The sequence below is a fragment of the Taeniopygia guttata genome, chromosome 4A (assembly GCF_048771995.1).
Source record: "Taeniopygia guttata chromosome 4A, bTaeGut7.mat, whole genome shotgun sequence".
Classification (NCBI taxonomy): Eukaryota; Metazoa; Chordata; class Aves; order Passeriformes; family Estrildidae; genus Taeniopygia; species Taeniopygia guttata.
In genome coordinates this window covers 16034216-16056469 of record NC_133029.1, presented here as the reverse complement: position 1 = coordinate 16056469, position 22254 = coordinate 16034216, and the positions used below count along the sequence as shown (strand labels likewise).

At 48.4% G+C, this 22254-nt stretch overlaps 1 protein-coding gene across 2 annotated transcripts in view; it reads right to left on the bottom strand.

Moving 5' to 3' along the window:
- LOC100229347 (vascular endothelial growth factor receptor kdr-like) overlaps nucleotides 1–22254 on the bottom strand; it is a 124305-nt gene that overhangs the window by 83325 nt on the left and 18726 nt on the right. For both annotated transcript variants that reach the window (XM_012573084.5, XM_072929250.1), the window contains exons 2-3: nucleotides 7794–7890; nucleotides 4038–4240 (exon numbers count right to left, since the gene is read on the bottom strand). In XM_012573084.5, coding sequence (XP_012428538.5) covers nucleotides 4038–4240; nucleotides 7794–7890 — 300 coding nt within the window. The remainder of the gene's footprint in view (nucleotides 1–4037; nucleotides 4241–7793; nucleotides 7891–22254) is intronic.

The window sequence follows — 22254 nt, the reverse complement described above, 5'->3', positions numbered from 1 at the left end:
TTCACTGTTTAACTGTTCACTGTTAAAATGTTTGTGTGTTCAAAGTAAGACCCACTGGAATGAGCAGGAATTGGGGAATCTACCCTGTTCTGCTTAGCCTCTCCTGGGGCTCACCCACAGCATTTTCTACCTGTTGCACTCAGAGGAGGTGGGACTGGTGTTTCTCAAGCAGTTATTTGAGAAGTAGCTCTATCATGGCCATAATTATTTCAAGAAATAGAATAACAGGCCTACTTTGCATAAAAGATGTTGAAGGATGTTGCTGGCCCCATACATTGAGGAGGTGCCTCTTTTAGCCCTGCAGCTGTGGCAAAGCAAATGCCACTGGGGGTGGGCAGGAATCCTAGCTTGGAAACCTGGAGGAACTTACGCAGACACTCTTCGGTGAGATGTGCCCAGCTCCAGTGACCTCAGCACTGGAGTCACACAAGGTGGAGGCAGCAGGACTGGGTGGGCTCATTCCTTGCTCTGATCACTGACTCAGGGGTACAAAACGTGCAGCAGATCCTTGACTGTGACACAGGAGCTGCTGGAGGAACATGGAGCTGAGGCAGGATTTGAGCTGGGAGCTCTTCCAGCTGACCCCCCCAGGACTCTGACTTTGCTGACACTGACAGTATTTCAAATAGCTGAGAGCTGCAAGTCCTGACTCCTGTCTAGACTGGAGCCTGGGGTAGCCCTTTGGGAAGGTGGAATGAATCTTTGCTTGATTTGTCCCTTTTTTCCTCCTTCTCTAAGCCATGTTAAATTTTATATGTGCTGGGAATGATATCTGTGTGTATATGTGAGACAGGAAAGGCAATGGGGTATTGGAAAATGTGGGATGTGGGACCTGGCGTGGTGGAAAAGATATGAAATAAGGGGTGGATGCTGACCTGGTTTTGTCTGGGATTGAGATCATTTTTTTCTAGCTGGAACAGTGCTGTGTTTTGGATTCAATATTAGAACACAGTGGATAACACACTGAGGGGACCACTGTCAAAAGAACTGTCTGTATTTTCACAAAGCTTGCCTGTCCCTTAGCACAGGGATCCCAAAGGCTGCAGTAAATGAGGATATTTCTCACAGGGAGGTGTCCCTTGGTCAGGAGGGGTAAATGCAGAAGGCAGATGGAAGCAGATGCTGTGTCTGGGTGGCTGTGGCAGCATTTTCCATGGGGCTGCCACTGCAGTGTGGGACCAGACCCTGCCTTTCCCTGCAGAGATTATCCCTCAGAGCTGAGATGGAATTAACTCAGTTAAGAACTCCCAACTATTTCTGTTCCAGCCCTGGGCTACTCTGTATTTCCAACAGGGAGATGAGCAACAGGAGAAGGGGCTGTCTTCCTTTTTAATGATGACCCTTGGGACTTGCAGCTGCAGCGGGATGCAGAGAAGGCCTCGGGGACAATTAATTCAGGATGAAGCTTCTGAGCTGTGCCTCCCTCAGTGCCCAAGCACAGCTGAGGGGTGGCAGCTGCCCCTCCTGACCCCAGGGATGTGCAGTGTCACAGCTCCACCACCCCACAGGGAGAGCTGTGAGTGCCAGGTCCTGCCAGGGCTCACAAACCCCTCCAGGGAGGCTGGGAAAACAGGAGGCAGCACAGGAAATAATGGCCAATATCAGGGCTTCCGACACAATCATGTTCTCATTTTGGTGTCGAGCAGCCGGCCAGGAATGAAGGGAAAAATACCATTCCCCTTCCTTTTTTGGCAAAGATGGCTTGTAGCCTCAGAGAAATCTCCAGCCTTCAGGGGCTGGCTCCACATTTTCTGTCTCCACCTGGCTCAGCCTCACAGTCACCCCACTGAGCACTTGCTCTCTCCATAAAACATCCACAGAGATGAGCTTTGGGCCTCACCCCTGTCTGGCACTGCCAGGGATCTGTGAGTTCCCTCACGTGGAGACAGCTGATGGGTTTCTCAGTGCTGCCTAGACACTGTCACAGCAATTTCCTTCAAAAGGCATGTTTAAACATCGAAGAAAGCCATAGGTGTGCTCTGAACTCCTTGTTTAAGTCCAGAGCAGTTTCCTCATCCCCAGGACAGCCTGCTGGCTTCCAACAAATATCCACAGGAACTGAATGGCAGGAAGAGCATGCCCTGAGGACAGATCCATGCTGAGGAATAAATAGCTCAATTTCACAGGGCCAAGCAGCTTCCTCAGCCTGGCAGGTCATATCCCAGCAGGAACCTGCAGCTCCTGGACTGAGCTGCTGGGGCAGAGCCCTGCTTTGGGTGCACAGGACAAGCCAGGGGATTTTCCACCCACTTTTCCTTCCACGGCTTTTCAAGCACAGGAGTCTGAGTAAGAGCTTTTAGAGCAGGGAGGACATGGGACACAATTAAAGTGCACCTGAGAGGGTGATTTTGTGCTGTTTGTCAGGAGAACCTTGGCAAGCAGGAGGACATCCTGCCTTTTTTTTAGATCAGCTCTGTTCTAAGAGCATCCCTGGCGAGGCATTTCATAACTTGGGATATTTTCTTCAGGAAAGTGCTCAGGCAGTCCCAAAAGATCCACAACATTTCCTGCACGTGCTCCTGCCACAGCGTAATGAAGGGCTGGGTAGGCAGCCAGGGCACTGAATCTGGACAGAGAATTGAATTTCCTGGAGCTTGGGACAGGCTGGGTTAACAATGTTGGACCTGGGGCATCTGAGCTGGGTGTAATGGGAAAAGGAAACAGTTCAGCACAAGAACCAGGGTGGATAAAACAACCAGAGCGCAAAGAAAAAAACAGAGAAAGGAAATAGAAAGGGAGAAAAAAATTACTTCAGGAACTAAGAAGTAATGCCAAAAAGCCACTTTCCAATTAGAGGAAAACTTGCTGGGAAAGCAGGATAAGGGTAAAAAGGGACTGTTTTCAACAGGCAGGAAAGTGTCACCCACATGAATTGATCAGGTGTGTTCACCTGGAGGTGCAAAAGCTGAATTTAGCTGTGTGGGCATATCAGAGTCCCCTGGGAGATGGAAATCACTCCTTGTGTTGCTTCACCATCATTGGCAACACCCTGAGACCCTGAGTCAGAGCTGACAGCAAAGATTTGTGTCTTCTGGAGGTGTAGGTTTGCCGCACTCCCCAAATACCATCAGACAAACTCACTGCCTCTGCAGCATTTGTGTAAGATGATTCAAAGAACCACATTTTAGCTTTTACTAGGAAAATGAAATTAATTCATTCACATGAGTATTTGTGGGGAGGCGAAGGCTGAGCCTATCCAGCACCAGAGGAGTTTGTGTTATCTATTCAAGGCACTAAAAGTCATCTCAGCTTCATCTTAGGAGTCACAATCTCAGCTTGGAAGATCCAAGATGATTCAGTGTTTAGTAATGCATTTGTCAAGTAGATTTGAAAAAAGCTCAGCATTTGGAGGCAATGTTCTAACCAAAATTCCCATTATTGGAATGGTGGTTCAATAGGTTGCATTCATTTAATCACAGAGGACCGTGCTCCTCTGAAGTTCCTGCTTCCATTAATTCCTGGATTTGAACTCAATGATTCTGAAATGTGGGGCAGAGGTAGCTCAAAGGGAATAAAAATGAGCATTGGGGCATTTTTTACAGCAAAATATATCCAATGCAGTCACCCAGCTCTGGTAGGAATGTCTCACAGATGTAAGGACAAATGTGTAGGAGGGAAGGAATTACAAAGCATCCTGTTGGGAAGGTCCATGCCTGGGGAGGAAGGGAAAGAGACAGGGCTTGAGTATTAAGGATGAATCTTTGGAAAAGCACTGTGACAGCAAAACCCTTTAGGACTGAAGAATTTAGTCTTAAAAGGAAGGATATCTAAGGAAGTATCTGTTACTTGGGACACAAAACTGATGGCACAATCCAGCTTTCAAGTCCTGGAACTGAACAGGCTGGGTAATCTCTGGTTCTCACATCCATGTCCCTGAGAATTCAGCTGCCATGAAAACCCAGATGCATTTGGTCTGTTCAGAGCATCAGAGCTGCTGCTTCCTCCTGGGCCAGCGGAGAGGTGGAAGCTCCTGCACTGCTCGTTCTGCCTCACGCAGCTCCCACAGCCCAACACCATTTAAAAAGTGGAATTCTTACCTTGGACAAAGACATAGATCCTGGCCACGAGCCCCTGGTGCTCGGGGGTGCTGTTGAGGGCACAGCTGAGGTAGCCAGTGTCGTTGGCCATGGCTCTCCTGAGGATGATCTGGCTGCAGCTCAGCCCGGAGACATCGCGGCAGCTGCTCACGTGCACCCGCGGGTTGTCCTCCCTCAGCTGCCAGCTCACAGACGGGGCTCCCCTGCCAGCACAACACATCCAAATTACACAGGATTCAGGCAAAACTGGGGATTCTTTCTGGCCAACCGTTCCCAGTGCTCCTACCCTTGTCATTCCCAAAAAAATTCTGAAGGTTGCTGAGTGTTTGCACTTCCACCCATCAGAAATTGAGCTGGATCACCCCACACTGTTCCCCAGACATTCCTGAAATACTCCGTGGGAGCTGCAGCAAACTCCTGGAGAAAAGTTTAATTTCTCTTCTAACACACTGCCTGAACACAAGTTTGTTTTTATAACACTGTATTTTAACTACTTCAAACATTACAAAGCATCAGATAAAATTATATGTTTGTTCGAGGTGGAGGACTTTGCCTATTTTAATGGCTAAATTAATGTATATTTTCTTGCACTGAGGCTGCATGGAGAGAGGAGGATATTTATGTAATTTTTCATCACCTTTCATGCCTAATCAGCAGTGACTCAGTCTTGATTTTTGTGAACGGCTGAAACTAATCAGGTTACAAATCTGTGAATATCTGCTCAGGACACATTTTTTCCAATTTCCCATGTGACAGCAGCCAGAACATCAAGCCAGGAGGGCAGAGGATGCACATTCCTCCTACCTGACTCCTCTGCTGCCAGATGTCCAAGCACAGCTCGTGAAAAATGCAATTCCATGGAATTCAGGATAAAAAGTGGGTCCTGGATGTCACCTGCTGCAGGACCCAGAGCTTCCAGCTGATCTAAGTCACAGCTGGATGTGTTGGAAGCATCAGAAGCTGCAGGAGCTCTTGGAGCTCTCTCTGAGGGCTGTGGGGATGGACCAGAGCTACCACATTGGCCTAGGAGATGAAGATGATGGTGTTTTTTGTAGCAAACTGGTTTTCAGTGTGGAAACTGGTGGGCTGGGGGCTAATTTCCTGTGGATTTTCCTGGGGAAGAAGTTGGTGTTGGAGAGAAGGAGTTGTGTGTGTGCTCTCGAGAACAGGGCGGTTGGCTGTCCCTTCTCACTCAGAGAATTCCCACTGGCATTTGCTGAGGAGGGAGTGAGAACCCCTGAACTTCCCCAGCTCTGTATTCTCAGGGAGAAATCCAGTCCAGACACGCTGACCCATGACTGAGGTGGCAAAGCCCAAAGTGTGTCTCTGTGTGAAATTCCCAGCTAGCCAAGAACTCAGAGCTCCAGCGGCCTGCAGGGTGCAATAGGTGCAGTCAGAGCACGTCTGCCAGGACATCCAGTGACATTTCCACAAACATCCTCTTGGCCCTCGTTCCTGCCCGTCCCTCTGTCGCCTTCCTGGAGAGCAGGCGGACATGGAGCTGGGCTCTTGGGGTTATTGCCAGCACAAGGCTGACGGAGAGCACTGGGAAAAGTGGGAATATCCTCTCTGCTGAGCAGCCTCGCCCTTGTTCTTGGATGCTCTGGTGGCTTGGACAGCCCCACCCCACATCAGATCCGCTTCCCGTTGTCCTTCCGAGCACTCAGAGCTCTGGCCCACCCTACCAACGTCACTGGTGACTCCAGGACTGGGATTGCTGGCCTGGAATAGGGAACAGAGCCAGCTCACACGGAGACACAGCTCCCAGCACGTCACCATGTCCCCGCTCCTCGTCACCCACTCACTCCCCCTCTGGTGTCCATCCAGTTCTGCTCTGGTGGCTCTGCAGGGCAGCACTGGCATTAAACACCTGTGCTTCCTTAATTCTTTCCCCCCCTACATACATTATCCTGGTGGATAATGTATCCTTTAGCTCTTGCTTTGGGAGTTTCACACATCTGCCAGAGGGGAGTGGCAGCAGCAGCTTTGGCTCCACTACCACAAACCAGGAACTCTTGGCCAAGAACCTCAAAAGCCCAGAGCTGAAGGGAGAATGGACATTCCCAGAGACCTGCTGGGCCTGCTGTCCCATCCTGTGCCCCACACATCCCAAATGCCCCTGGAAGCACAAAGAATTCCAGAGCTCCCCTGGGCCAGGAGCTAACCCATGAGTATGGCAGAGGAGCAGGAGGGCAGACATCCCCAGAGGGCCTGATTCAGGGAATCTTGCATTCAGAAACCACTTCACTTCCCAGGTTTTGAATCACCTGAGCCAAGGAGCTGAAGTGCTCCAGGCCCTGGTCCCATCTTACACCCCATGCTCACATCCTTTTGTGTTTCTCACACCTCTCTTGGGGATTTCTTGCTTGCATCCATAAAACAATGTGGGACTGAAGTGCTTGTAACTCCTTCAATTATTTATTCATTTGGTGATACAAGAATAGTAGGATGGTCCTCCAGATTAGAAAGGTGGGGGATGGAGAACTGCTGGGAAATGTTGATTTAATTGGCCTGGGGCACCTCAGGCTCTTTGAGTCCACACAGGTTTTATGGAGAGCACCACTGAGATGTTAAAGGACTGCTTAGGCTTTATTGCCATCATGTTTGCTGTTTGCCGAGCTAAAAATATCACTGGAAGGTTGTTCTGACCTCGTAAGCCACATGGCAAGCTGGAGGGATTTGGAAAAAAGCTGCCTTGCACTCCAGAAGACATCCCAAATTTACACAGTCTGAGCCCATTCACCTTTCACTATAACAAAGGATTAAATAGTCTGGGACAAAAATCAGAGGGGACGTGTCAGCGTAGCCTAAAGCTTAGATTAATCTTCTCACTGCTTTTTTTTTTTCCTGTATTCAGTAACTTCTGTTGCAGGAAACCATCCAGGTAGTGGTGTCAGCCAAGGGAGCCTTGCAAGAAGGTGTAAAATCCATGTGTGTGTGAGAGAGAGAAATTGTGAGAGTTTGTGTTACCCTGAGCTTTTTTCCGACAACACTCTCAGAGAAAAATCTGAGAAACATCCTCTGGCAGTAGTGATGTGTAAAAATCCCACTCAGAACAAGTAACACCTCCATCCATCTCAGTCTGAGGCCTTTTGTGGGACCCAGCAGCTGCTGCATGTTCTGGCACAGCAGAGTGCTCTGGGTTTGCTCCTTCCTCGTGTGTCAGATGTATCCCCATTCGCTGAGCATCCTCTCCCTGTCATCACCAAAATCCTGCTGGTCCTTGCATGGCTGGTGGCACACATTGTGCCTGGACTGAGGTGGCACTTTGGTTTTTCACAAGTCCTGGTTAAATATGATTTAAATAACATGTTATGTTTAAACTGGCTGGGTCTTTGAATATGCACACCATGACTGCTGCTTATTTAAGTATCTGTGATGGGCTAGGTGGCAGTTCCTGGTGATCTTGTTTGTTGTTATGGACAGGGAGGAAAGGAGTGATTTTAGCTGCAGAGGAGATGAATCTGCCTCTATTTCAGAGAGAATTTACAGCCATGTCCTCAAGCACGGCACATCCCGCTCCTGTGAGCTCTCCCCTGTGCTGACTCAGGGCTTTGCTTGGGCCCCTGAACAGCACAACACAAAGAACTTGGCCGAGCTGACCCCAGACTCTCCTCCCTGCTCTGTCACAGCCCATGCAACTCCCTCCACACAGCCCCAGTTCCCAGCATCAGGCTCTGCTCTGTCCTGGAGCTGTGCTGGGCCAAACCAATCAACACGAGGACAAAAATCCTGCATTTTCTGAGCAAGACTTACCAGCATTTTATTTTTAGGGTGTCTCCTGGTGAGATGACAATGTGGTCCTTGGGAATGCTCAGACTCGGTTTTTGAAGAAGCTCTTCCTCAGCCAGACCTGGCCCCAAAAAAAAAGAAGAAACCATCATTAGTTTAGAGGGCTATTCAGAGCAGCACAATGCACTCGAGGCAAACTCTTTGTTTTGTAAATAGTTCCTAATTTGGGGGCCCACACAGTGCTGCATTTATCCTTGGTCAGGAGATGCCCTCAGTTTGTTTTTGTTTCCTTTATTCCTCTCTTTCTTTTCTGACACTGAGCACCTGCATTTGTGCCAATAGTGTTTTGAGCCAACTTTATTACTGAATTGTTGCAGATTTACAAGAACAGATCTGTGTCAAAAGGATTTTGCACACATATAAAAGTGGAAGGAATCAGGTCCCTGGGAAATAATTTGATGGATGAGCTCATACATTACATTTTAATTGATGAGAAGAGAAAACAATAATTCTGGGGAGCAGCTCTGTGAAGCACCTGTGATATTAAAGGCAAATCGAAAACCTGGTGTTTCCCAAATCACCACTCCCAAATCCTGCATCTGAGCTGAACCCCAGGTTCTGTGGGCACTGTGGCTAGGGTAATGCTCCCAGGGGAATCTGTGATTTTGTCAGGTCTCTGAGACCAGGGGCATTAATGACCGCAGTGACAAAGGTCTCTCTCATCATCTCCTGGCCCAGGAAATGTCTCCTGCCTTGGAACTGTCCCCAGGGACAATCTGAGTGTTCATCTACAATGAGACAATGTTCAGAAAGTGAAACTGAGAAGAACCAGAAGTGGAGGTTGGCCAGGCTGGTTACTTTGTCCAAATTCAAAGTAACATAATCAAGGAGAGGAGAAATCAGGCTCTGATAATGATCTCCACTTCCAAAGCTCTGACATTACAGCCGTGTTTTCTTTCCCCTCCTGCTCTTCAAATTTCTCTCTTCTCCTGTGCCTCAAACTCGATAAGCCAGCAATCCTCACTAGGCTCCCAGCGCGGGCATTATTTGCAGCAGACAGGGAGATAACATATCTGGCAGAAAGAGAAACACTAGGCTTTAACTTTTCAACTGCACAAAGCAGTGATTTTCCTGCCCCCACCTCTCTACTCTCATCTCTGAGCTGCTTGATTTCAGTAAATTGCTCTTTGCCTGGCATCAGTGTGGGGAGTGACTCACTCGTACTTTGGCGTCTCTGGCTTCTTCCAGGAGCTCTTGGAGCTCCCATCATGATCTCAGTGGAGGCCAAGTAATCTCATGGCACCACAGAGTCCTTCCAGAGGGGATCCTGCCCAGACACCACGGTGCTGGCCTGCCCTTGGAGACCCTGTCCCTTCCTACAGACCCTGGCTTGTGGGAATCCAGGGCTTCCCTCTGGCTGCCCTGGCAGGGGGTTAGGAACCCCCCTGGACAGAGCCCCCAGAGACACTGTCTGTGATCTCTGTCCATGGAAAAGAGTTTTCAATCAATTACAAGCTCTGAGTGTTTGATATAAGTAATAATTGAGTGTGACATGGGTGCAAAAGTAAAATTTTAGGATTCTAGATTAGGGGTTCAAAGGGGACAAGATGGAGGAAATTGGGTGTGTCTTGTCCTTTTTCTCCTTCTTCATGCCCTCCATGTTTCACTGTGGTGTTGGCATTTTTCTATTGGTTCAGGCTGGGGACACACTGTCCAACGTAGGTGACAGATATTGGCACGTTATTGTAAATCCAGCACAGGTAGTTTCTGGTATTTAATGTTTGTACCATCCCACTGAGGGCAGAGCCCCACACGCTGCCCTGCAGGACAGAGCTGTGGCAGGGCAGCAGAACATGTTAGAGATAAACAGAATAAACAACCTTGAAACCAGCACAGACGAATTATGACTTCTTCTTTGGAAGCATGGATGAAAGACAGAGACTTTCTACAATCTCAGAATCATCAATACCACAGATTCCGACACTGGCTGAGACTCTGAACCAGTGTTGGCCACCAGAGACAGATCCAGCCACTCCCCCTGCACTGGCACTGCTGCTCCATCTCCAAAGTCCTTTGCAGAACAAGAAGTTGGAGTCTGTCCAACCCCAGCTCCCTCCAGTGGCTCTGTGTGACATTATTTAGCACCTCCAAACTACTATTCCATTAAATGCTGGGCAAGCAGAGCAGCTGGAGGCTCCAGCCCTGCAGTTCCCATTCATTTGGGAAGCACTGCTATTCCTCAACACCCTCGGGATGGCACACACAGGGAGCAGCATCACATTGAGCTGAAAACCAACAGAAAAAACTCTGCAGGAGGAGCCCCTGCCAGGCAAGCTCACCCTTGCTCTTGGCTCCGAGTCCCCTCTGGTTTCCAGGCAGAGCCAGTTCCCACTGGGAATGGGCTGAGCCCTGGCACAGGCTCTTTTGTGGTGCTGAGGCATTTCACAGCCCCCTCAGACTGACTGTGCTGAGCTCTGCAAAAATGCTCCAGGATATGGCCAACAGCTTCAAATTAGTCTGTCAAATGCCATTAATCTGCCAGCTGAGGGGGGTTTGGGTCCCTGTTGCTCTCCCAGGACACTGCTCCTCCCAGGGTCTGCTCCGGGCTGTTGATGCTGTGACTTCAGCCAGGACTTAGAAAATCCTGGGGTTTGAAACAAAATTATTTATCTCCTCTTATGCCTTCAGTTGTTCTTAGGGCTTAAGAGCTGCAATCCAGCTGGTGCCTCTGGATTGCAGCTCTCATGAGCAAGTGTGGCACTGTCAGAGGGTCTGGGGTCAGAGCCTGAGCTCTGTTCTGACTGCAAAGTCTTTGGGCTTTTACAGCATTTGACACCGTTCTTGCTAAGAGAAAGAAAAGTATTTTTCAATTATTCTGGTTTTGCTTCTGAGTTACTTCTTGCCCAAAGTTTATTTTGGCTTCGGGAGCTGAAGAACAGAATAAGCAAAGTGGAATTTTAGTGCTTTTCTACTCCATAGAGGACAGGAGGAGAATTCCTGTGCCACACACATCTGGTCTCTGCTGCCAGGTGACAGAAGGTTTATATAAACAAGGACTGTGCCCCTTCTGCCACACCACTGCTGAGTGGGCTGGGAAAAGAACATTTTGAGGGCAAAACAGAGGGAGTCGTGGGGGCAAGGTCAGGCTGTGCTAGGGCAGAACACCTAATGCCAAACTGGCAGAGTGAGACTTCACAATAATCCTAATCTCCCCTGGTCCCTTTAGAGCCAGACTTGACTTTTAGGAGGCAAAGCTGGGGACAGCCCCAGGCTGTGTTGGATGAGGAAGAAGGATGTGCTCCACTTTCATATTTGTTGTCTGTGTTTGAGAGATTCATGCCTTTATGAAGGTGTTAGGATGCTGCAAGGGAGAATCAAGCACACTCCTGGCAGTGCCTCTCCTCTTTTCCACAGCCCTGCTCCCCAACCTTTGTCCCTAAAGCCAGGACCCACAGCCTGCCCAGGGTGGGGTGGGAGACCTGCTGGGCTGGGTCCTGCTGAAGCTGAAGTGCCCTGATTGCACTGCCCAAATTCCAATGCCCAGGCCTAAGAGACCATTGTCCTCTCCTCCCTGATAAATCATTTTGGTCATGCTCTGGGGCTACAAGGGACATAAAATTAAAAGTGAGCTGTCATTACTGTGTCATGACCATGGCAGAGCTCCTTGTGAGAGCCACAAGAAAAGTCCTGGGTGCCTCAGCTGTCCCTGCCATCCCCTGTGGAGCTGACCCTGCTCTGAGTGTGCTCCTGGTGCAGCATTCTTCTCTCTGTGCCCTGGCATGGTTTGGGATGAGATGCTGGAGTGACAATCCTGCAGGTCTGGCAGACAGCTCGTTGTCTCCTGCAGAGCCACAAAGAGGTCTCAGCAGCACATCCCCTGTGTGAGCCACAGGGGAGGGACAGGCTCCTCCTGGGAAGGGACATCTCTGCTCAGGATCCTCACTCCCTGCCCTGCCTTGGCTGCTGCCAGCACAAGTTGGCTCCAGCGAGACAAGAGCAGCACCTCCAGCCTGGAGATGCCCCTGGAAAGAGCCCAGGTGAGGACAGAGCCTCTGCCCAGAGCCTCACTGCACCATTTCTGACTCTGAGAGTCCATTCCTTCCTCCAGTTCAGGCTTTAACATTCTGCTCTCGGCAGTGAAAACCGCAAACACAGCACAACCACAAATCCTCGGGAGCAAAATGTGAAAGGTTGACTGATACATTATCCAGGGGAGAAAAATATATTGAAAACGGCTTTTCCTGGGATAATCTGATTTTGCAGCATGGCCAGCATTAAACACGGGAGGCTCCCCAGGCAGAGGGTAATGGGTGACCTCCCTCACCTCTCTGTCAGATGGTTTCCAACTCCATCTCACTTGGCACAGGGAGATCCCTCCCACGCACAGCCTGATGCTCCATACTGGGCCCAGCAGTGAGTGTGGATAAAAAGTATTTTTAATCTCTGTTCCTAATTGTAACAGCCTTCCTCCAGGCGTCCTCTGGGCACTGCAGCTCTCCCTGGCAGAGCCCTCACAGAGGGTTGTGAGCCTGGCAGTGCCTGGGTGTGGCTCAGTGACAGCTCAGGCAATGTGATCCCTGATTAAGGGTCTGGGGAGATCCTTACAGCTCACGGGGAGAGCTGGGGGAACAGAGCCCACACAGCCTCTGCTTCAGGTGACAAGGAAATGACTGCTGGGCAGAACAGAGGGTGATGTGCTGGCAGGTTAGAGCAGGGATGGCACGAGGGCTCGGGCACACAAACAGCTTTGTGCACATGGTGAGCCCCATGGACAATTCCCGTGTGTAAAGGCACTCCTGTGCAGAGAGCAGCACCCAGGGGAACTCAGGGCCCCTTGGAAGGGGCTGGAGAGTTTGGAACTGATTTGAGTCAGGGAAGGAGGGTGACAGACACACAGCATTTAAAATCTGGTTTGTCATTGCTGAGGATGCTCCTGATGATGGAGCTGTGCTTGCCTGGCAGAGCCTGGACCAGAAGCTCCAGGAAGCCTCTGGACACCGGGGGCTGTCCAGACACCACACCTGCCCTGGTGACCAGTGAGAGGTGACTGGGGTGGTGCAGAGGCAGAACTGTCCCCTCCCCTCCTCCCAAGAAATCGTGGGCAAGGCAGATCCTCCAAACAGCTCAGTCCCTGCTGCAGAAATGACACCCAGGAAAGGACAATGTTCTCCCCTCCGAGCTGCCAGGGCACCTCATCACCAGCACAGCGTGAGCACACCTTGAAATGAGCAGGTGCCCTCTTCAAAGGGTATTTTCATGCTTCCATCCCCAAGGATATTTATTTTTGCTGGAATTGGAGAGCTCAGGGATTCACTGAAAAGCCATGTGTGTTTAAACCAATGGCCTGTAATCATTTTAGGATTTATTTCAAGGTTACCCCCACGAAAAGAGAAGGCGCCACAGCACTGCCAGCATTATTGGATCACAAGCCTTGCAATATTTGGTGTTTTTATTAAGTCTTCAGCTCCTGGAATCAGCTTTCACTTGTTACACTCAAGTGGTTTTCTATTATTTTTAAAGGTTTAAAAAGACAGTAGCAAATAACTAAAGAGACCCATCTCCATGCCTCCTTTTGTTGTGAATTTGGACATAAGACTTTTGATTCTCCTAGACATTAATTAAATGTTTTATGCTCTCTATGCACTATGCAAGATCTTCTACACGAAATGTTATTGACTTTCCCAGCAGAGGGGAAGGGAGGCTCTTGTGGGGAAGGTCTTGGCTGTAAGTCAGAGAAAAAACTCCCAATTTTTGTCTTTTCTGCTGGCTGGTGAGTTCTGTATTGAGGCACTGATGGGAACTGAGTCAATACAGAGGGCAAAGGCCCCCATAATGGGCTGCAGGTGGGGAATGTGTGGGTCAGAACTGCTTGGGGAAAACTTCCCCTCTAGACCTAATGTGGTTTGAGTGCCTCTCCCATTTCCTGTGCTCAGGGCGCTGCTTTGGGTCAAGTTATTTGCTCTCTCAATTCTCCATGTGTCTTTTGAGGATAATAATTTGTCAGTGAAGATTTAAACCCTTCATCTTTTCCTGTGCATCTCCACTGTGCTAAACCACTTTTCCTAGAGGAGAAGGTGAGAAGGGGTTCAGCCTCTCACCACCTCTGGCCAGGATTCTCTCCCTTGCCTGCTATTCCAGCTGAACTATTTTTAAGGAAAACGGTACATCACCTTTTAAAGATTCTCTATTTCCTTTGTTTGTTTGAGGGGAATGGTTACTAGAAGCCTCTCTTCCTGTGGTTTTCCTCATTAAAATAACCAGGAGTCCCCCAGGGTGGCTCTGATGTGGGTGGGCACAGAGCTGAGAACCTCCAGGCCAGAGCCAAAGTCCCCCTTCCTACAGAAGCTGAAGAAGTTTGTCCAAAATTAAATTAGCAATCACAAACTCATCAGGAGAGATGGCAAAGGTTCCTTCAGGATATACAAATGCAAGTTTTAACCCAAGAGTATCTCTGGCAAAGCAACAGGATTCCTGTTTCCATTGATTTTCCCGGCCAGGGAAGGCAGGATTTGCTCAGCTGAGTCAGGAGAGAGGGGAGCAGTTCCCACCCGTTCCTCTGTGCCTGCTGCAAGTGGAAGTTGTGTGTGGCTCAGGGCAGTTGGAGTGTAAATGATCCAAAGTGACAACAAAGAAAAATTAAATCATTAGTCTGGAGGAGGGAGACGTCAACAACAGCAAAGTAAAAACAACTGCTAAGTGGAGAAAGTGTTTGGAGATAAGATAAGGCTTTGGCCCAGCTTTTGGGATTTGTAGGAAAAGCCTACAAGGCTTTTCCTCAGCCACAGATGCAGCAGCATTTCCTGCTGAGGTGGCACAGGGTCACCCTGGTTTCCTCCTGCAATCAGCAAAACCCTTCAGCAAGGCCACCTGATTGCTCTGGGTGCTGACACACAAACCCTGTGACCTTTCCTTGCCTTTTCTGCAATCCAAACATCACATTTGGGGCTCACCTGCACCTGCTCCAAGGCAGCCCCTGGAATTCCAGTGCCATGGCTTTTCCTGGCTGTCTGTGATCTGGATCTCTGGATCAGCTGCAGATTTATGGGAAGGGGTCACAGAAAGCAGTTCCAGGTCAAAATTGTTTGGTCTTGGGCAGTGGCAGCTCATTAATCAGGGCCATTGTTTTTCCTCTGACACCACAGAGAGTCTCAGGGAGTGCCAGGGATGTCACCAGCCCGTGCTGCTGGTGAGCTGGGGACTGAGGGGACATGTCCTCGCTTTGGGACTGGCTGATAAGCCAGGAACTCGGATCTACATGGAAAATAAACATGAAATCTGGGAAAGGAGGTGGCAACATCTGCAATCATCTGCCAGGCACTCCAGCACAATTTGAAGTATTTAGGAAATGTGGTAATCTCATGTTGATGGAAAAAAGGCTGGGAATGTTGTTATTTCTTGATCCAAATTATGGCAATTCCTCTGGGAAAGAGAAGACCTGGCACATCTCCATGATTAGGAAGTATGCAGACCCAGTGGGAAAAAGATGCACAAAAAAGGAGCCCTAAATACTCTAGGGAGAAACCAAAAAAAAAAAAAAACACCCAAAAAATGTGAGGTATGAAGCTGTCTTTGTCTCTTCCCCCAGCATGGTCTCCTGAGAAAAGCTGGAGGGCTGCAGATCAGTGTTTCCAATGATTCCCAGACAGGATTACTTCATCAGCGCTCCAGACATAGCTTTCCTTCCTCCTCACTGGCCATCCCCAGGACAGGGCACATTCCTCAGGCAAATCTGGGAGTCAGGGGGAGTGAGGGCACCCAGGGGGCTGCGGGATGACCCCTCCTGGGGAGCAGCCCCAGCCAGAGCTGGGCACAGCTCTCTGTGCTGCCTTTGGGTCACCCCGTGCTCCCCCTGCCCACCCCAGCCCTTCACCTCCTCCCAGGGGACTCAGGGAGCACTTCCTGCACTCCAGAGCTATTCCAGCATTTCTCTGGAGGTGAACCTAGCCAGATTTCTTCCCTTTCTCCAGAGCACTGCGTAGGAAAATGGGAAGGTGGAAGGTTTGCTCAGAAGGGGGAGTGGAGGGACAGCACCAACTTCTGCTCCCTGTGACAGTGACAGCACCCAGGGAAGGGCTGGAGCTGTGTCAGGGCAGGGTTAGGTTGGAGATCAGGAAAGGGTCTTCCCCCACTGGGCACTGCCCAGGGAATAGGCACAATCCCGAGGTTGCCAGAGCTCCAGGAGGGTTTGGTCAATCAGGGTGGGATTGCTGGGGGGTCTGTGCAGGGCCAGGGTTTGGACTGGATGATCCTTGCAGGTCCCTTCCATCTCAGGATAGTCTGTGATCTAGCTCTCCCTCCTCTGGGCTCTTTCCAGGCTTCTCTGTGTGCCTGTGCCAGCCCAGAATTGTCCCCCTCAGGTGAACTCCTGGTGGTTTATGTGAGTATGGAGGGATAGAGCTGAGGATTTTTATGGCTTGTCAGCCCAGCTGTTCCTCACAGCTACAGACACCAGACCTGGACCAAGCTGTGGTTCCAGCTTGTCTAAACCCTGCACTGAGCTGCCTTTAATCTAATCAGAATCCCTCTCTGCAGGTAATTTGTATGTGGTGAGTAGTTACTGACAAAGCTGTGGATGCTAAGGAAGGAAGGCTTTAAAACACTTCTAGTTTAATTACTTGATTATTTTGAGGAGTATCATCAGATCTGCTCATTTAGCAAAGGTGACAGGTGAGGCTGAGGAGTCATCAGCAGTAATTCATGGGCTTCATGTGTGCAGCACTAAACACTGCTCACTCACACATCAATGGGATTGGATTTGGCACCTCTCGAAATTTCTCTCAAACTTATTTGTTTTGTACAGCTGCAAATAATGAAAGCAATTGTTGGGCTGACTCAGTTCCAAGAACTATTCCCCAACCTACTCATGTACACAGAGAGGATCAGTCACTCTTGAAATCCATCCTGAGATGAGCCAGCTCCTCCCATGCAAAAACAAGCAGTAAATCTCTGTTGATTCCAGTGATTTCCCTCCTGTTCCTACCCAGTTTCACTCGTTACACTGGACTTTTTAACCTGGAATAAAAGGCTTGCCTACACTTTGGCAAGATGCCTACACTCCAGGGTAGATGTTTTGTTGAAGAGAATGGACTTCTTTAAAGTTAGAGCAGTAGTTGAGAGGTTTTCAACAGGTTTTCTATGCACTTTTATACCTTCTTCATCATTTCCTTTTGAAGTGACAAGAAATCAGAATTAAAAAAAAAACCACCAACCCTTTCCTTTTCTGTGTGGCCGTGATAGGTTTATATTATTTTTTTCCTTCTTAATCACATCACTGCCCAGGTATTGGTAGAGTGGAAATGTCTGCAGTGGTTCCTTCACTGTGGTGGCACTTGCCAAACAAAGAAAGGACAAGGTGCACCAGGAATGATGAACTGCAGGTGGGACAGAGTGAGATTTGAGTCAGGTTTTATCTCTCTGTAGATAAGAAACTGCCTTATTTCAGTGTTTAGGGGCAATGCAATAACCCAGGCAGTCATCAGCTCCTAACTGAACCCAGCTGCCAGCAGAGGTCAGGATTGAAACTGGCACCAGAAAATGTTAAGGAGGGATTTCCCTGAGGTTTCCATGCAAGCTGCTGTCAGTGGGGAACTGAAATTTTTTGCCAGAGTTCAATACAACAGTTGGTTTCCCACGTGTGGAAAATCTGCCCTGGTTGTAGAGAGCTGATCTATTCCCTGATATTTTTAATCAGTACACAACTTCCATCAGTAATTTAGGGCAGCCAGACTTGGTTGAGAACCACAGATTTGGGGTTGAAAAGTAATGCTCTAATAAATTCACAGCAAACAGATGCAAATGAACTTTTCTCAGGTTAAAGAGGTTAGTAAATGAAATTTCACTTGGCCACAGCACACAAATTAAAGCACTGCCCAGCATGAACTCCAAATGAAGTCCCACTTGCGGGTGCTAACTTTGACCTTCACCTGGCCTGGCTATTTCAGTTCTTAGGACATTCACTTCCAGAGCAATTTTCCATGTAACACAAGGCAACAGTATCAAGTGAAACAGTATTTCCAAATACCCAGTCAACTAAATCATTGTCCTGTGTGTCAGCTTCTCCTTTGATAATAAAATATGATGGTAATTTATCCTAAGACCAAGGCTTTGGAAAACTGTAACATGGATCCCCTGGAGAGACATTAAGATGGCCAGAGAAGAAGAGAGAGAAGTTACAAAATCCCTGACACTGTGATTTAGCAAAATGTGTATTTCTTTGAAAGCATTTTTTCAGTCTCTTTTGCAAGCACTCAGCCTCTGCCTGGATGTATCAGATCAGGAGGATGCTCATTCATGTCCCTCCTCCACCATCTGCAGACTAAATCCATGATTCCCAAATTTTCTTCTTGTTCCATCATCCACTTGCACATGAGAGTGCTGAAAACCCCTGTAACTACCTATCCTCAAACTCTATTCAAAATGAGGTTTACAAGATCTGGAAAAATAAAATTTAAGCCCAACAGATGGGAATTATCACGAATGGCTCATAAGTGGGCCTTTAGGTGCTGCCATAATAAAACTGTTGGAAAGGGGAGTGGTTATCAGGAGATGTTGGAATCATGGCAGGTCTGATACCAAGGGCAATCATTTATCTGCTCCTTCTGTTGGCAAGAGTCTGGGGAGAGGAAAGAAAACTTTCCCAAGGTTGTTCCATCAGCCTGTGTAATTCACCTCCCAAAGGAAGCAGAGGTGCCAGCCTTATCTTTAAGAATATTTAGAATTAGAGGAGATAAAGTGCTGGGAGATGTCCTTCAGAAAACATTTGCTGGTTCTCCACATGGAACAATCTCTGAGAGCTCCAGCTGCCACATTTGGGAATTCTCTGGTGTCCTGCTGAGCAGGGCCTGCCTTGATGTACAGGACCCTTCCCTTTCCAAACTTCTTTGTGCTCCCTCAAAGGCAGAGTGGATATCTCAGCTCTGGACTCAGAAGTGTCCCCAGAGCAGACCTCAGAGAGGACTGGGGATGTTTCCCAAGAAAGGCAAGAGCTGACAGAGGAATTTGGGTGAGGTTCTGCTGAATGACAAGAGCGTGGATTGCAAAGCAACCTCTGACCATGCTCCAGGGCTAAACCCGACTTGCCATCAAGGAACATGAGTGCCCAGGGAACACCAAATAATTATGGGAAAGCTGCTCAGAGAGATCCCAGCTTTTCTCAGGCCACATTCCCTGAGGTTTCCTGCTTGGAGCCTTGCTGGTGTGAGTCCAGCAGTGATATCTGCTCCCTGGACACGCTGTGTCCCATAGGCAGCACTACACAACCCCTGGTGGAACCCGGGCAATCCCCATTCTCTGGCCTTTATTCCTCCTCTCCATCTCTTTCCTCATCCCCAGCCCTCTTTTCTAAGAAAAAAATGAGCCTGCATGGAAAGGCTTCTTTGTAAAGAACATCTGTGTCCTCCTGTGTGATGAATCACTGACCTGCAGAAGGAGCAGGCCAGGGGAAGGCCACGAGAGGCACGGAGCTGAAATCAGAGCAGGGAAGGTGGATGGGCAGGGTGAAGCAGAACAAAAGCCCACCCCTGTTAGCATTGTTGGACCATTTCTCCTTGAGCTATAAATCCAGAAGCAAATGAGCCAGAGCCTCCTGAGGTCAAGTCAATTGATGTGCCACACTAAACAGAGATGGATTTGAACAAATACAGGGGTTGGATGTGTCAGGAACATGTGAATGCTCAGTGTCAGTAAAATCTGCTCGGTGGGTAATTACTTTGTTTTCTTAGTTTCTGAGCTCTACCCATTAAGAAGCAATGGGCTGAAGCTGACTTTGGACTTGACACCAGAATCTGTTTTCGATCAGCTCCGTGTTCCACTTCTGTCGGCTTTGTGTGCCTATCTCAGGAGGTTTTCCCTTTTTTTCTGGTTTGTTTTGAAGGATAGCAGGTTGCTATTTTGGGAGACAAGATAAAAGCTGTTTGCTGAGATGGGGAGAAGTAACCTAACCATCTCCTTAAAACCAAGCCTGGTTTCAGTTACATTTCCACAGCCCCAGGCGAGTTTTTGTTACCCTGTGCCTGCAGCCTCCCTGGCCAGCTTGGCCTAACTAGGTCTGGTTTCCTCACTGCTTTGCATTAAGCTGGAAAGTACCAATAGTGCTGAGGGAACTGGCTGCAAATCATTTGGTGAAATCCTTCTTAATGACAAACTCCATCAGGCCGTGGAGCAGGGCTTCAATCACTTCCTCAGCCTCCACCACACTCTTACCCTGACGTGACCCCAACTTCTCCCCTGTTTGTGAGGCTTCTCCACAGCTGTGACATAATGTTTTTGATGGCAGGCTTTGGAGGAATTCTGCTAGTGGCAAAGCAGGAATCTGCTTCGAATTAGCCCTGCACATATTTATCAAGTCTGCATAGCGTGGCTGCCTGTTGACAAAAATCCCTTCTCCTGTCCCCCGCAGGTTCCCACATGAGCTCACTTGACCCACCAAGGTTTGGAGCTAAAGCAGTTTTTGGTGTCTGGGAGCAGCCCAGAGAAGGGGCAGCAGGTGGATGATAGTCCAGGTGTGACACCCAGAGCCAGGCTGTGTTTTTAGTGCCAGATCCTCCCTTTTGGGTGGATTTGGGGGTGCCCAGGACTCCTCTGCCGTGCCTGGAGCCATTCTCTCTCTATCAGGTTAGTTGAGTTGCAGCACATCAGTTCCTCATCTGGAAAAGCTGTGACTCGGAGAAGGAGGTTGCAGAGTGACCTGGAAACAGCAGATTTGCTTTGTGGGATCCTGATTTTAAAGGTGCTTTACTGCAGCTGCTTCCAAGAAAAGCAAACACTGCCAGGTACCGGGAGCAGCCCTGGGTCACATTAAAGCCACCTACGCCGCTCGGCCAAAGCTGGGCAGGAAATTCTTCTCTCTTCATGTCTAAATATTTAAGGCCTATTTATTTATTTTAATTCCTCTTGTGCATAGGGATAAAAACACAAATCCTTCAAAGGTTTTTCTTATTATGGAAAGCAACAACAGAAAAAGACTCGTCTAAAAATAGCCGGATATTTAGGGCAGCCCCCGGTAGTGGGAGACAGATCCAGGGCCCAGATTCCACCAAGGAACGTGGTGTTTCCAGCATCCTACACTTCCATCCCAACAACAAGGTCATGGCATCGTTGGGATGGGACAGGAAACACCATCCTGGCTGGAGAAGCTTTCCTGAAAAACTGTTTCTAATCCAGCCACTTTCCACACAGGATTTTGCCACAGCTTAATTTCCTAATGAAAGTTTTTTTTTTTTTTCTTATGAAACCCCAAACTGGTTCTGTTTTTAATATTGATTTCAGAGCAGAAACAACCACGCCGCTGTTTGCTTTTCCTAAAAATCTCACCGCTTCACCCCAAAAATTTCTTGCAGTTCCTATAGACAGACAAAAATGTGCGGTTGCCCTTTAAACAGTAAAATTCATTTGGGTGCTGGGCAGTTAACAAAATCAACAAATGTGACTCTAAAAGTAATTAAAATATGACTCTATTAAATATGACTCTAAAAGTAAGTAAATGAGGAGGGTTTGGAGCTCTGTCCTGCCTGTCTCTTGCAGAGGATCCAAAGCCCTGGTAAGGAATACAGAACTATATGGAAATGACTAAGAAAAAAGAGAATGATGAAAGTTCAGTGAGCACTGAATGAAAGCAAAATGAAAACTGGATGTCACCAAGAAAGAAAAATGTCACCATTTGAATTCAGGAGGAGAAAAGCACCAAGGTGGGAGATGAAAGAATAATGCAAATCCATGCAAGCAATTAAATTAAAAAGGTTCCTTCCATCCCGATTCCACACATATAGCCTTGATTTGCTGCACTAAGAATTCAGAGAACTAATCCCAGAAATGAAATCCAGATCTGAGACCCTGCAGAATAAACAAACAGCTTATCAAGCTAGAGCCAGCCTTTGCTGGGGTTCCTCTTTCAGAGTTCTGCTCCCTCTTGTCTTGTTTAATCACTAAAACTTTTGGTGCTGCACATGAATTTTGGCCTGACAGAGGTGAACTGTGGCTCTGAGGGGTTTCTGCATGTGCTGAAGGAAACCAACATGTACCTGCTGCCCCTTGCCGAGCACAGGGGTGTTTGTGAGGTGTGGCAGGGCAGGAGGGGGAGGAACACCCACTGCAGGCAGACAGAATTGCTAGAAAAGCACATAAAAATGGGTTTGAATTTTCCCTGGACGTGCCAGGAGGTTACAGAGGTGCCTGGATTTTCATGGCCAGGCCAAGCCAAGCCCAGTCACTGGCACAGCCAACAACAAGCAACACTTGGAGTGAAAGGAACAACTCTTGGGATCCAGCTGGAAAGGGAGGCACAGCATTTTGTTGCACTCTTAAGCTATCAAAATGTTTATATCAATTGAAAACAGGCTTTTGGGGGAGAATAAAAAAACAGGGACGAATTTTCAGGCTGAAACCTCAGCTGCCAAATTGTAAAACCCTTGGCTAGAAGGTCTCAGGGTAGAAAGGAGTGTGCAGCATTAACTGCATAGCAGTGGTTCAAACGGGAGCCATTGGAATA